General features: G+C 37.6%; 1 protein-coding gene across 1 annotated transcript in view; it reads left to right on the top strand.

Moving 5' to 3' along the window:
• LOC121389127 (Y+L amino acid transporter 2-like) overlaps positions 1-16,176 on the top strand; it is a 49,672-nt gene that overhangs the window by 19,867 nt on the left and 13,629 nt on the right. The window contains exons 2-5 of the mRNA XM_041520739.1: positions 1,009-1,134; positions 2,238-2,337; positions 9,798-9,842; positions 14,626-14,749. Of these exons, the coding sequence (XP_041376673.1) occupies positions 1,009-1,134; positions 2,238-2,337; positions 9,798-9,842; positions 14,626-14,749 (395 nt within the window). The remainder of the gene's footprint in view (positions 1-1,008; positions 1,135-2,237; positions 2,338-9,797; positions 9,843-14,625; positions 14,750-16,176) is intronic.

The raw sequence follows: 16,176 nt of genomic DNA on the forward strand, positions 1-16,176 counted from the left end.
GTTATACCACACCTAGATATAGATATTTTAAAAATGCTTTCGTCATCATCATACTTCATGTCTATGTTCCCTCAGCTCTATTTTCCATCAGCTAACCCTAACCCGTAGGGAACATAAAGCTGAGGACCCCTAACCCTGAGGGAACAGATATGACCCCAAACAAAGATGTCACATTTATCACCAATGGCAGGACAGGTAGCGTTAACTGTGCAATGGAAAGTTCGGTGAACCGCCAACTTTGACTCGCTCAGATACTATTTGGTATACTGCTAAAATTCTACAGATTCAGAATAGTTCTTTAAATTCCCTTATTCTCTGTTTAAGGCCGGGATCTAGCTCAGTCGGTAGAGCGCTCGCCTGAGGTGAAAGCGTCGTAGGAACGAACCACCTCTGTGGACCCATTCTCTGATTGTGTTTTTCCCCGTCCCAACTATTGCACCACGACTGGTGCTTTCGTCGTAGGATGGTACCACCTTAGTGGATTCATTATCTGATTGTTTTTTTCCAATTCCAACCAGTACATCACGACATGCATATAAAAATCCGTGGTATGTGTTGTCCTGTTTGCGGGAAGTGTTGCCAATGGAAACATTTAGCGTGTGTCCTCTAAGACAACGAGTAAAAAACTCTTAACAATGCCAGACGTAACCACTGAACACTTTCCGAAGTGGTCAGGCTACGCCCACAACTAAAGAAGTTGAAATATAGGAGAAGTTGCCAGATCGGGAAAACATTAACTGGAATTCAAAGGAAAGAAAGGAAAGGAAAAATTGAAAATGTTTGACATCCAATATCCGATGATTAATAAATAAATGTCTTCCAGTGGTGATTTTCGTCGTCTTCTTCTTCTTCGTCGTCGTCATCATCGTCGTTGTTGTTGTTGTTGTTTCTTCTTTTTCTTCTTCTCCTTCTCCTTCTCCTTCTCCTTCTTCTTCTTCTTCTTCTTCTTCTTCTTCTTCTTCTTCTTCTTCTTCTTCTTCTTATTATTATTATTATTCTCTGTTTAAGCGCTGCTAACTCTGGTGAACTGCGTGAACGTGAAATGGGCGACTCGAGTGCAGGATATCTTCACTGTCACCAAGATCGTTGCGCTGCTCGTCATCATCATCACAGGGATCGCCAAGATCTGCATGGGTAAGTTTGTTGTGCATGTCTGGGATATCCCTGCGTAAATGTTCTTGATTGGCATGGTTTCATGATGATGATAACGATGAAGGAGTTGATGACGATGAAGGAATTATTGATGATGATGATGATGATGATGATGATAATGATAAAGATGATGGTGAATGATGATTGCGGTGATGATGATAACGGTAGTGATAATAATAATGATGATGACAGTGGTGATGATGATGATGATGATGATGATGATAATAGTAGTGATAATAATGATGATGATGATGATGATGATTGTGGTGATGATGATGACGGTAGTGATAATAATAATAATGACGGTAGTGATAATAATAATGACGGTAGTGATAATAATAATAATAATGATGACAGTGGTGGTGGTGATGATGATGATGATGATAATAGTAGTGATAATAATAATGATGGTGATGATGATTGTGGTGATGATGATGACGGTAGTTATAATAATAATAATGACAGGTAGTGATAATAATAATGACAGTAGTGATAATAATAATGATGATGACAGTGGTGGTGATGATGATGATGGTGGTGGTAGTGATAATAATAATGATGGTGATGATGATGATTGTGGTGATGATGATGACGGTAGTGATAATAATAATAATGACGGTAGTGATAATAATAATGATGACAGTGATGATGGTAATGATGATGATGATGATGTTAACGATGATGGTAGTGAATGTGGCGATGGTAATTATGAATAAGTTGTTGTTGCTGCTGTTGATATTGATGATAATGATGCTGATGATGATGCTGCTGTTGCTGCTGTTGATGATGATAATGACGATGATATACTGCTTCTGCTAATAACAATGCATTTTACGTTCCTACGGTATTTAAGTCTTTTTGTATTAAACATGTAATTATTTTGTTTTAGTTTTCTTAATTAAACGAGAAAAACATTTAACAATTAGTTAAATAAATATAGTTATGAAAATTTATGGTAATTGTATTTAGATTAACTTAGATCAAACTGATTAGCACACTTTTATTTGTTTTTGCGTTTTGCTCAATCATCACTGAAATAACTTTAACAACTACTCTCATAAAGATTGTTGTTTTTTGTCATTCAGGATATGTTGAGAGTTTTGAAAAGCCCTTTGAAAGCTCTACGTCTGACCCTAGCCGTTTTGCGTTAGCTTTCTATTCTGGATTGTTTTCCTACTCTGGATGGTAAGTTTTTTTATTACATACCTATTCAATCTTACTATAGTGATAAAGGCCTTTTGAAACCGTGTAATAAATTTATTCTGTATCGCACATAATTATGTGCAATCTGGACCGGAACTTTTAAATGGGGAATTCCCTTTTTCTTTTTACAGAAGTTAGTGTCTTTTATTTACTTACGTCATATATGATTTACAAATGACGTCATATTGTATTTGAAACATTACACAAGGCTGTCGCAGAGTGTGATACTTAACGTTAAATGAATCCATGAAAGGAGTTTTGATCATAGATTTAACAAAGTGTTGTTATGACGTTAAATTAAAAACCGTTTTTGTAAAACATGAAAGAAGGTATGTAATAAATACAGAACTTCACATACGTTGTTTTTGCTTCCTATTTATTGCACTCGTTTATTTTGCGAAAGAACATACCACTCGACCGCTACGCGAAGTTCTGTATATATATATTATACTTAACACCTGTTTTTATCCATTGATTTAAAAAAAAGTTTGTTTTATTTAACGACGCCGCTAGAGCACATTGATTTTTTATCTTATCATCGGCTATTGGACGTCAAACATATGGTCATTCTGACACTGTTTTTAGAGGAAACCCGCTGTCGCCACATAGGCTACTCTTGTTACGACAGGCAGCAAGGGATCTTTTATTTGCGCTTCCCACTTATCCATTGATATTCCTTATTTTATGGGGCGAGACGTAGCCCAGTGGCAAAGCGCTCGCTCAATGCGCGGTCGGTCTGGGATCGATCCCCGTCGGTGGGCCCATTGGGCTATTTTTCGTTCCAGCCAGTGCACCACGACTGGTATATCAAAGGCCGTGGTATGTAATACCCTGTCTGTAGGATGGTGCATATAAAAGAACCCTTGCTGCTAATCGAAAAGAGTAGCCCATAAAGTGGCGACAGCGGGATTCCTCTCTCAATATCTGTGTGGTCCTTAACCATATGTCCGACGCCATATAACCGTAAATAAAATGTATTGAGTGCATCGCTAAATACAATATTTGCTTCCTTCCTTATTTTATTTTGATGCTATGGTGTCTCTTAAAGGGACATTCCCGAGTTTGCTGCATTGTAAGATGTTTCCGACTAATAAAATAATTCTACGATTAAACTTACATATTAAATACATTTTCTTGTTTAGAATATCAGTGTCTGTATATTCAATGTGTTTCTGGTCGTCTTAATATTTGTAAGAAGCCCAAACTGGATTTTATCTTCAAATAATTTCGTACGTACGAAAAAATAATATTTTAGGAAATATAATGAAATTTAACCTAGTACAAATATTAGAACGATCAGAAACACTTTTAATATACAACCACTAATACAATATTAGTGGTTGTATATTAAAAGTGTTTCTGATCGTTCTAATATTTGTACTAGGTTAAATTGCAGAAAAATATATTTGATATATAATTACAATCGTTAAAAAGACTCTGTTAGTCTATAACATCTTAAAAATTGCAGCAAACTCAGGAATGTTCCTTTAAGGCACCAAACCACCATTTGTCATGTCGTTGCTTGCTGTAGCAATGTAATGTAGTCCGGTTTAGGAAATAGTGCCTCACTATGAAACATAATATAGTCCGGTTTAGGAAATAGTGGCTCATTAAGAAACATAATATAGTCCGGTTTAGGAAATAGTGGCTCATTAAGAAACATAATATAGTCCGGTTTAGGAAATAGTGGCTCATTAAGAAAACCCCTGCGCGTGCTGTAACCTCACCGTGGTTACCGGCCTCGGTGGCGTAGTGGTTAAGCCATCGGACTACAGGCTGGTAGGTACAGGGTTCGCAGCCCGGTACCGGCTCCAACCCAGAGTGAGTTCTTAAGGGCTCAATGGGTAGGTGTAAGGCCACTACACCCTCTTCTCTCTCACTAACCACTAACAAACTAACAACTAACCCACTGTCCTGGACAGGCAGCCCAGATAGCTGAGGTGTGTGCCCAGGACAGCGTGCTTGAACCTTAATTGGATATAAGCACGAAAATAAGTTGAAATCAATCAATCACCGTGGTTCAGGGGTGTAACATTCTCTTTGAGAATGGCCAATACAGCACAAAATTGAAATTTTTAGTAAAAGTCAGTATCTATCTGTGATATTTGTATTTTTGTACAGTTCTTTACACTGTGTTTTTATTTAAATCTTTTTTATATTGATGTTGATCATCATTTGTTTGTATTACCATAGTTTGACACCCAATAGCCGAAGCATTTTTTGTGCTGGGGTGTCGTTAAACATTCATTCATTCATTAAGAAAAATAATATAGTCCGGTTTAGGAAATAGTGGCTTATTAAGAAACATATATAGTCCGGTTTAGGAAATAGTGGCTCATTAAGAAAAATAATATAGTCCGGTTAAGGAAGTAGTGCATTATTAAGAAAAATAATATAGTCCGGTTTAGGAAATAGTCCATTATTAAGAAACATATATAGTCCGGTTTAGGAAATAGTGGCTCATTGAGAAAAATAATATAGTCCGGTTTAGGAAATAGTGACTTATTAAGAAAAATAATATAGTCCGGTTTAGGAAATAGTGACTTATTAAGAAAAATAATATAATCCGGTTTAGAAAATAGTGGCTTATTAAGAAAAATAATATAGTCCGGTTCAGGAAATAGTGGCTCATTAAGAAAAATAATATAGTCCGGTTTAGGAAATAGTGACTTATTAAGAAAAATAATATAGTCCGGTTCAGGAAATAGTGGCTCATTAAGAAAAATAATATAGTCCGGTTTAGGAAATAGTGACTTATTAAGAAACATATATAGTCCGGTTTAGGAAATAGTGGCTCATTAAGAAAAATAATATAGTCCGGTTCAGGAAATAGTGCATTATTAAGAAACATTATATAGTCCGGTTTAGGAAATGGTGGCTCATTAAGAAAAATCAAATAGCTCGTTTTAAACTATTTTCTTGACGATTACAAGTATGATGATCCGTGTAGTATTTAAATAATCCATTGGTTGCAAGTTACTTGTTATTTTGATACTATCTGATAACAGCTGTGCAAGTGATATGTTGTCACTTGTGTAACAGTGACCGGCCTCGGTGGCGTCGTGGTTAGGCCATCGTTTAACAGGCTGGCAGGTACTGGGTTCGGATCCCAGTCGAGGCATGGGATTTTTAATCCAGATACCGACTCCAAACCCTGAGTGAGTGCTCCGCAAGGCTCAATGGGTAGGTGTAAACCACTTGCACCGACCAGTGATCCATAACTGGTTCAACAAAGGCCATGATTTGTGCTATCCTGCCTATAGGAAGCGCAAATAAAAGATCCCTTGATGCTAATCGGAAATAGTAGCCCATGTAGTGGCGACAGCGGGTTTCCTCTCAAAATCTGTGTGGTCCTTAACCATATGCCTGACGCCATATAACCGTAAATAAAATGTGTTGAGTGCGTCGTTAAATAAAACATTTCTTTCTTTCTTTCTTTCTTTCTTTCTTGTGTAACAGCAGAATGAAGCGGTGCTTTGGCATGAGGTTGGCTTTGTGGTCAACCTATGTTGATGTTTTGCTAGTTAGTTGTCAACCCTCTCGATATTGATGTTTATTTTCACAGAATATATTCTGATATATAAATAGTATTGATTTGCATGGAATAATTAACGGTGGTGTGCAATCTAAATAATAATGCGTTAAATACAAATTGTAAGTGTTATAATACAACAAAAATAAATATACCTCTACACCTTTATTGTTATTTCCATCTTTACCTTATTTTAATTCATGTTTTTCATGTTGAGTATTATTTTAAAGATTAAATGATCACATGTTCAAAATGTTCAAGCTAGCACCGTCACCAACTTGCCTCTGTGGACTCGAAGACAAAACAATGGAGCACATGCTACAGCAGTGCCCAATCTATCATGGTTTCATACAATCTGAGTGGCCTATTTAAACAACCATACAAACCAAACTCTGTGGTAACAGAGGAGAACTGGAAAACACAGCTCATTACATTTTACAGACTGGACTACTGGTGTAACGTGTGAAAGATGTTGTTTGTTTGTTTGTTGTTGTTTTTTTTGTTTTGTTTTGTTTTTAAACTGTTAATACAGCCTGTGCCTATAAATAAAAAGATCTGTTTCCGTTAACCGGTAATACATGTAGCCATGTATGACATGGTGCCCCTGCATAGGCTGGTCCTCATCTTGGTGCAGGGATGGCAACAGTCTCATAGGTTTTCTTGAGAGTGGCGAATACAGCAGATGGAGCTCTATAAGCATATGTGATGTTTCCAAATATACTTTTCGTTTCGTTTTGTTTTAATAATTCGGTTCTATATTGGTTTCTTTACCACAGCTCCAAACACTGTTTTCAAGGACTGACCATAGCGTTTATTATTATTATTATTATTATTATTATATTAATATTATTATTATTATTATTATTATTATTATTATTATTATTGTTATTATTATTATATTATTTTTTATTTTATTTAATGCTAATATGCATCATTGTGTCTTTCATAAATGTAACTATTTCACAAATGTCTACACTGTTTTTATTAATGATTTTAGAATTTTACATCGATGTTGATCACCATACACCTTCGATTGACACCCAATTGTTTGTTTGTTTTTGTTTTGTTTTTGGGTGTGTTTTTTTGTGTGCTGGGGCGTCGTTAAATATTAATTGATTTAATTGACGTAGGATGTGGTGAGGTCATTAAAGATACAGTCACAAAGTTGTGCAGTGACCAAGCCTGTGTTCGTTTCTCTTGTGGAATGTAAAGATTATACCTTGTATTGAATGTCGACAAAAGTTGCATCCAAATAATTGGATTACATTTAAATAAATTAAAGGGACATTCCTGAGTTTGCTGCAATTTTAAAGATGTTATTGACTAACAGAGACTTTTTAACGATTGTAATTACATATCAAATATATTTTTCTGCACAATATATTAGTGGCTTTATATTAAACGTGTTTCTGATCGTTCTAATATTTGTACTAGGTTAAATTTCATTTTATTTCCTAAAATAGATTTTTTCGTACGTACGAAATTATTTGAAGACAAAATCCAGTTTGGGCTTCTTACAAATATTAAGACGACCAGAAACACATTAAATATACAGACAATGATATTCTAAACAAGAAAATATATTTAATATGTAAGTTTAATCGTAGACATATTTTATTAGTCGGAAACATCTTACAATGCAGCAAACTCAGGAATGTCCCTTTAAGCATCACCCACTTTTGACCATGCGGATTACACTTCGCAAATAGTAGTTGTGACCCGTTCGTGCATATTTAAAACTGAAATTAATGTTATCTCTATACAGAGGGTATTGTAAAACACTGACAGCAAGTGACATTGTCTTTACGTCAATAGTTAATGTATTATGGGGTTTAAAAAATAACGTTTGCTTTGTTTGACGACACCACTTGAGCACACCGGAAGACAGAAACCGTAAACAGGTATCAACGTGTAATTTGTTCATGCCTCTCGGTAAATACCTACTAGATACAGAACAGAACAGAACAGATCTTTATTTCGCTCAAGACCACCAACGAGTAGTATGAGAGGATTGTATACAAAAAAACTAATAAAATATTTATTACACACACGTGTAAGATATTGCTCATGTCATAACAATATCCCAATATCTAACTAGTGTAATATTGGCGTGGCGTGAGCGTGACGTAGATCACTTGCTGACCCAATTCGTAGAAAAATAACGTGTAGTAGGTCTCTACATCTGCTTACATTTACTTTGCAGCTTCTTTGCAATAAGGGGCGAGACGTAATCCAGTGGTAAAGCGCTCGCTTGATGCGCGGTCGGTTTGGGATCGATCCCCATCGGTGGGCCCAATGGGCTATTTCTCGCTCCAGCCAGTGCTTCACGACTGGTACATCAAAGGCCGTTGTATTGCTATCCTATCTATGGGATGGTGCATATAAAAGATCCCTTGCTGCCAATCGAAAAGAGTAGCCCATGACGTGGCGACAGCGGGTTACTTCCTTCAATATCTGTGTTGGTCCTTAACCATATGTCTGACGCCATATAACCGTAAATAAAACAGTTCCTTCCTTCCTTCTTTGCAATAAATGAAATACTAAACTAGCTTGCCTGTCATACCGTCTTTATGAAATTCGTGACCAGTGTTGGTATCTGACGAGCGAACCTGTTCCCTCATTTCATAAAAATGGTATGATAGGTAAGCTCGTTTCGTATTCTACATATATGAACATAAATAGATACACATTTTTAAACATTAATAACAGAAACTTAAGTAAAATGAAATATTTTTTCAGGAGGAAACGTTGCTATTTATAATGTTAATAATTTCACACAGGTTTTTTTAAAGAGTACTGACACGTTTGCAGTTAAGGAGTTCTTTCATTGACATTGTAATCATATTACGTCTCACAAAATAATATTTTACAGACTATGTAAAAACTCTTAATTTAATCCATACATGTGACGTCACACTATTGTTCTAAGTGTAGTTTATTTTTCAAGAATCAACACCTGTGAAACAATGTAATTTTAACTTTTTATATGCGTTCAGGTCAGGGATTCGAACCCACTACTGACAGAACGTGTACACTGTAAACAAATGCGTTAGCCCACGAGGACAAACATCTGCATCACCAAATTAACATGTAATTTAAGCTTAAAAAACGTGATACTATTGATATTGATATATCCTGGCGGAACATAGCGAAGATTGTCGGAAAGTAAATCGGAAATCAGAGATTACACGTTTTACACGTGCATCCACCGCTGAGGATTTGCTGACCGAATAGTTCAGGTTAAAAAGTAAAGTAAAGTTTGTTTATTTAACGACGCCACTGGAACACATTGATGTGTTTTTTTATCTTATCATCGGCTATTGGACGTCAAACATATGGTCATTCTGACACTTTTTTTTTTTTTAGAGGAAACCCGCTGTCGCCACATAGGCTACTCTTTTACGACAGGCAGCAAGGGATCTTTTATTTGCGCTTCCCACAGGCAGGATAGCACAAACCATGGTCTTTGTTGAACCAGTTATGGATCACTTAGGTCCGAAAGGATCCTATTGTTTTGGGTTATTAGTTTTATAAATATTCTTTGCCATTTTAATCAATATTTGTATTTTAAAAAGATAACATAGAAGTTAATTCAGCAGTCACGCAGTTTGTTTTAATCCATTAAGGATTCCCTGCAGGTTTATACGTGACATGAAAATTTGAATTTGAATTATATCTCCGTATTGACAAAGAACTGTTCTCTTTAATAATGGATGCTTGAACCTTAAAATGGATACAGGAGGAGATAAATCAACATCTACTGACGGGACTTTAACCACAGACCTTACAAACGAGAATATATAGTACTCAATTAATAGAGCTAATGGGAAAATTCCATTAAGGTAGGAGCAATTTGTAAATTTTAAAAACCTTTATTATAAAAAATTATTATCAATATTATTTTTAACAGGACGTATCTGAATATGGTGACAGAAGAATTGAAAGACCCATATAGGTAAGATTATAGATGGAAAAATAAAACCAACCCAAAAACAAAATTCCGCAAACTCTCTCTCCCTTCCCCCCCCCCCCCCCCCCCCGAATTTGTTTGTATCATGGTCACAACTTTTTAGTACCTAACTACTAAATAGCAACACTAAAGAACAACACACAGATAATCCAGCAAACGGAACCCTAAAAGGGGCTTAGTTTTTGAGTAGGTGGTCACGGAAGGGTAACATTTGTCCTCATGGCTAAACATTCCCAGTCTGGAGCTCCACGCGGTAAGACGTGTTTGTTTCGCGTGTGCACACTGCACGTGCTTTCGTGTGCTCGACTTGGGGGTCCTTCGTTTCGTTGTTTTTGTCAGCGAAATGAAGTTTTGTACTGGGATGTATGCGGCCATTGGAACTGACTGAACGCTGGAACGCTTCTCGTTTCGACAGCCTGCACGACCAGGTTGGATTCTTTTTTAGCGAGATTCCTTGCCTCCACGTAATTTCTCCATCTGACTGTCGACTTGGGTTTTTTTCGTGACTCGTATGGCGGCCATTCTGCAGAACGCCACGGTTGTTCGCGTTTAGTCTCTACATGTCCGAGCCTGTCCGAGCAGCACTGGAAGATTGACCGCCCCACTCTAAGAAGAAATAGGAAGCGGGGTCGGCCCATACTACTCTTTTTCTAGACTTTACCTTGCTTTATAGTGATTCCATCTCGTATCCTCCGGAGTCGGGCCCGTCCGCACTACTATACCAAACCATGACGACTGGACTATACCCTAGTCTGATACTCTCTCTCGTTCAGACGGATCCGGCTTCTCAATATCTGTATTTCAGCACAGCACTACACCTTCAACATCTATCGACTGTCAATCTAGGATTTTCTTGACGGGATGCAACCCATCTCGTCCCTTTAAGCTGTGCACCCAAACGGCCATAACGAGGCCACTCGCGTGGACATATTGATCGGACTTTAAACTTTTAGATCTGCGTTCAAAATTTTATGTTGAAATTACTTCTTTTTTTAAAAATATTATTAAATAGTCCGATCTTCTCTTCTTTCTCTTATTTAATTTTGGACTGTCCTTCTAAAATGCTCCAGATTATATAAATATTCGGCCGAGCAGTCAAATCTTTTTATTTTTGGCTTTTAACCTTTTTATTTTTTTTATTTATTCTATTAACTTTTTTACTAATTGCTATTTTAAAAATTCTGCCCATTTTCAAACACACCCCCCCCCTCCCCCTCCATCCCGAGTCATGCCACCGATCTTATCGGAGGTCGGACTCGGGATGGGCGTGTTCGAAACCCTAGTGGTATATGGGCACGTTAAACTAGTTATCATCATCATCGTGGCTAAACACCATTTTTCAAGATGGCGTATTTATAACTTAGTGACTATATCAGCTAGGAATGTGATTTGTTTTGGTCAAATCCTATGTTTTTGGGGTCATAGAACATGGAAATAATATTTGAAGAATGTACCCAGATTTGTAAACAAATAGAAAAATAATGTGCTATTTCCTTTGTAAAAACGAAGAAAATGTGACTGTTTTAGGTAGAGTAAATCCGTGAGTGTGGTTCAGTGTAAACAACTGGCCCTGTTCGCAACACCATGAGACAATATTATTTTTGAAAGTGAATATACATTTCATTTTCATGACAATATATAGTAGTTGAACTTTGACAGAATGACAGCTGAGTTTGGTGTGTTGTTATGACCCTGTGTGTAGGACTATGATACTAATTAATTAGAACGTAAATATACATTTCATGTTCATTTTAATATATAGTAGTTGCACTTTGGTAGAATGACAGCTGAGTTTGACGTTTCCAGCTCGAAAAGGCCCCGAATGGATATATTAGATTGTGATAAATGTATATTCTGTGGAGAGTCGTTTACTGGAAAACCAAGGGGAGTCTTCAGACTTGAAACAGATTGAGTCACTGTTGTTTGGCATGTTCGGAACGACAAGATGATCTGGGTAAAACATTACTCTCGAAAAAGCAAGATATTTTGAATGGTGATTTTACGTTCCCATTACCACAGAAACCGTAGGTCTACGTTTTCTAGCTCTCAACATTTGAAAAGGCTAACTATGGAGCAGGACGGCGATGAAATACATTCAAGTACAAGTTCTTCTGGACCTGCAGTTTGTTTCAGAAGATAGTGTGTGTCCACCCCCACCTTTGATTGGAAACACAACTGTTTTCTCAGACCGGCCTCGGTGGCGTCATGGTTAAGCCATCGGACGTAAGGCTGGTAGGTACAGGGTTCGCATCCCGGTACCGGCTCCCACCCAGAGCGAGTTTTATCAACTCAGTGGGTAGGTGTAAGGCCACTACATCATCTTCTCTTTCACTAACAACTATCAATTAAGAACTAACCAACTGTCCTGGACAGACAGCCCAGATAGCTGAGGTATGTGCTCAGGACAGCGTGCTTGGACCTTAATTGGATATAAACACGAAAATAAGTTGAAATGAATTAATTGTTTCTCTGTAGTGGAGAATGCAATCTGAAGAAACGATCTAGTTGGTGAATGGTGGTAAAAGAGACAAGTCAGATATGTCCATAGAGGTACTGCTGAACGGTATATAGACTATGACATGCCGGCAAGACTACACGGAGTAACTAATGGGGATACCGTGGCAGTGGAAGCCCTTTATCACCAGACAAATGGCTGCTTTTTAAAGTGCAAAGACGAGAGGAAGATCAATACACAACGGAAACAGAATGAAATAAAAGAGATTACCAAATCAGCTCTCGTGAAGGTGATTGCTGAATTCCAGTCTGCAATAATTGAAGATAAAAACGTTTTCTTATTTACAACGTTTAGAAACCGTTTCATTGAGCTACTTCAAAATGCTGGAATGGAAAATTTAGACGAATCTCGATCACATCGACTAAAAAAACTTCTTATGAATGATTGAATGGACAGATATTTCGTTCATACCACAACCAGGAATTTTTGATTTGGCCTACTCAAGAAGAAGAAGAAGAAGAAGTTTGTTTTGTTTAACGACACCACTGGAGCACATTTATTAATTAATCATCGGCTACTGGATGTCAAATATTTGGTAATTCTGACAAGTAGTCATCAGAGGAAAACCACTACATTTTTCCTAATGCAACAAGGGATCTTTTATATGCACCATCCCACATACAGGATAGCACATACCACGGCCTTTGATATACCATTTGTGGCGCACTGCCTGGGACGAGGTCTGCTCAAGATATATTTCTCATGATAAAGTCCTACGAAAATCTCGTGAACTAGTTCAAATCGTTAAGGATGTAGTATAGTGTGAGGAGAATTTGAACCAAATATTTGAGCCATGTCGCAGATAACAGTATCATTCGCGAAGCGGTTCGTATTTTGCGAAGGCGGATCTCTCAGATAAAGAAGCTTGACGGCAAATACCACTCCCCTGGAGAGATATCAGCTGCAGAACGGAAACAGTGGATGGTCAACTTTCATACAAGACAATTTGTTGGATCACTAACAAAACAAAACGTATATGATGATGCAGCTGATGTTTCCGAGATGGAGCCCAATCTTCCATGCCTTAATATTGCTTCTGATATAAGTATGCAAGCAGCAGCAGTTGACTCACCAAATCGCCAAGGTTTAGCAGGTTACCTACATCATGAATTTGATAGCAGGAAACATGTTGATACGCTGAATGCGATGGGATACTGTGAATTATGTCGTTTTCTTACATCAGCAGCAACACAAGTTAGCTCAGTTCACAAAAAGACACCAGCGGGTTTCCACAAGCTCCCAGAAATAGCTCCTAAGGGTGAAGGAGGGCAACTTACTGTTGCATCAGCAGATAACTGGGACCATAATGAACTTATTGACGATGGCAAACGCACAACGCATGCTATCACAAATCGTTTTATCCAGCGAAAAAGTGGTCTGAACAAAGTGTCCCCACGGATTGTAAAAGTGCCAGAGCGGAGTCTGAATTTGAATGCCACCCAGGGTGATGGTCTAGCAAAATTACTCGCATACCAGAAACCAAGATCAAGGCCGTTGGGCTATTTCTCGTTCCAGCCAGTGCTCCACAACTGGTGTAACAAAGGCCGTGGTATGTACTATCCTGTCTGTGGGATGGTGCATATAAAAGATCCCTTGCTGCTAATCGAAAAGAGTAACCCATGAAGTGGCGACAGCGGTTCCTTTCTCAATATCTGTGTGGTCCTTAATCATATGAAATTAATTTTGTGATATTAAAAACAGCAGGATGACCAAAAACACTTTGAATGTACGGAAATGGATAATTTAAGCAATACAATCTAAATAATGTCTGATTTCATTTATCAAAAAACCGGCTCAAATAGTAAAAAATATGTCTTAGTGTTTAAAACCTAGGGTATATCCCTTTAACCACGTGTCTCGGTGAAATATGTACATAGCAAGATATAAGCATGTCAGAAATACAACGACAACTGCATACTTTTTGTGAAATTATTTTGAAAAGTGGCTTAAAATACATCTAATTTGTCTGGAAGCATGTTGTTGATATTCATCACCCTCTAAGACATATGATTTGACACAAACCTCATCTCAATATGACACGCACTCTACGTTTCTTTTTGTTTTATCTCCCTCTGCCCCCCTCCCCCCCCCCCTCTCTCTCTCTCTCTCTCTCTCTCTCTCTCTCTCTCTCTCTCTCTCTCTCTCTCTCTCTCTCTCTCTCTCTCTCTCTCTGTGTGTGTAACTATCATTCACAACATAGTTTTTGTTTGTTTTTTCAAGATATTTACCACTTTCGTTTTCATTTCATTTTAGAAATTTACCACGTGCAATATGGATTTCCCTACCTCTGATAACAATCATCTACCTGTTGACGAACGTTGCCTACTTCGCAGTGATGTCGCCGATGGAGATGTTGGAGTCAGACGCTGTTGCAGTGGTGTGTATATGTCCTAATTAACTCGAATGTGTGTTAAATATAAAGAAAGAAAGAAATATTTTATTTAACGACGCACTCAACACATTTTATTTACGGTTATATGGCGTCAGGCATATGGTTAAGGACCACACAGATTTTTGAGAGGAAACCCGCTGTCGCCAGTTCATGGGCTACTCTTTCCGATTAGCAGCAAGGGATCTTTTGTTTGCGCGTCCCACAGGCAGGATAGCACAAACCATGTCCTTTGTTGAACCAGTTATGGATCACTGGTCGGTGCAAGTGGTTTACACCTACCCATTGAGTCTTGCGGAGCACTCACTCAAGGTTTGGAGTCGATATCTGGATTAAAAATCCCATGCCTCGACTGGGATCCGAACCCAGTACCTACCAGCCTGTAGACCGATGGCTTAACCACTACGCCACCGAGGCCGGTGTGTTAAATATAACGTAGACTAAGTCATCAAACGTAGTTTCAAAGCTTACGTCTTAAGATTCGTTGTGATTAAAAGGTAAAGTTTCTTTTGTTTAACGACACCACTAGAGCAATTGAATTATTAATCATCGGCTATTCAATATCAAACATTTGCTAATTTTGACACATAGTCTTAGAGAGGAAACACGCTTCATTTGTCGATTAGTAGATATGGAATTTTTTTATATGCACCATCACATAGATAAGCACATAACACGGCCTTTGATATACCAGTCATGGTACACTGGCTGGAACGAGAAAGTCCAATGGGCTCACCGACGGGGATCGATCCTAGACCGATCGCGCATCAAGCGAGCGCTTTACCACTGGGCCATGTCCCGCTCCTCATGGCGATTTAAAGGAACTACGGTATTCTGAGTTGATAGCCATTTTAAAACGTTTTATGCAAATAAAAATATTTTATGTATCGTCAACGTCCCTAACTGCGTTATGCTTCAAATTCCGTTCACTTTGTTTTCTCGTGCACGGTTCGCGCAATCAACATCCGATTTCTTGTCATCGGCATGTCGTTCATTTATGAGGTTTTTCTTCACAGTTCAGGAACATTTTTATAAACAATAAAGTTGAGAAAAGTAAGTATCTAAATACAAAACTTTACAAACCCCTAAAACCATTAATTTTACTAAGTCGTTTTTGTTTATTCATTAAAATTACCGATATCGGGTCCACATGACTCGTAGATATTGACTTAAAATGGAGAAAGATGAATTAATATTCGGTGCGTGTCACGTGACCTCACACGTGCCAGATCAACAAGGCCAAAGAATTTAATTTTTACGATTTTTAAGGCCTCTAGGGGTTGTTAGAAAAAAAATTCAATTATTATATTCGATCTGCAAAAGGTATGCTACATTTCTGTGCATCTATTGTAGTGAATAGTATTCATAATCCATTCATAAATGTAAATAATTTTGAGTATATAAATTGTGTTAAT

This window comes from Gigantopelta aegis, chromosome 14 (assembly GCF_016097555.1).
Source record: "Gigantopelta aegis isolate Gae_Host chromosome 14, Gae_host_genome, whole genome shotgun sequence".
Classification (NCBI taxonomy): domain Eukaryota; kingdom Metazoa; phylum Mollusca; class Gastropoda; order Neomphalida; family Peltospiridae; genus Gigantopelta; species Gigantopelta aegis.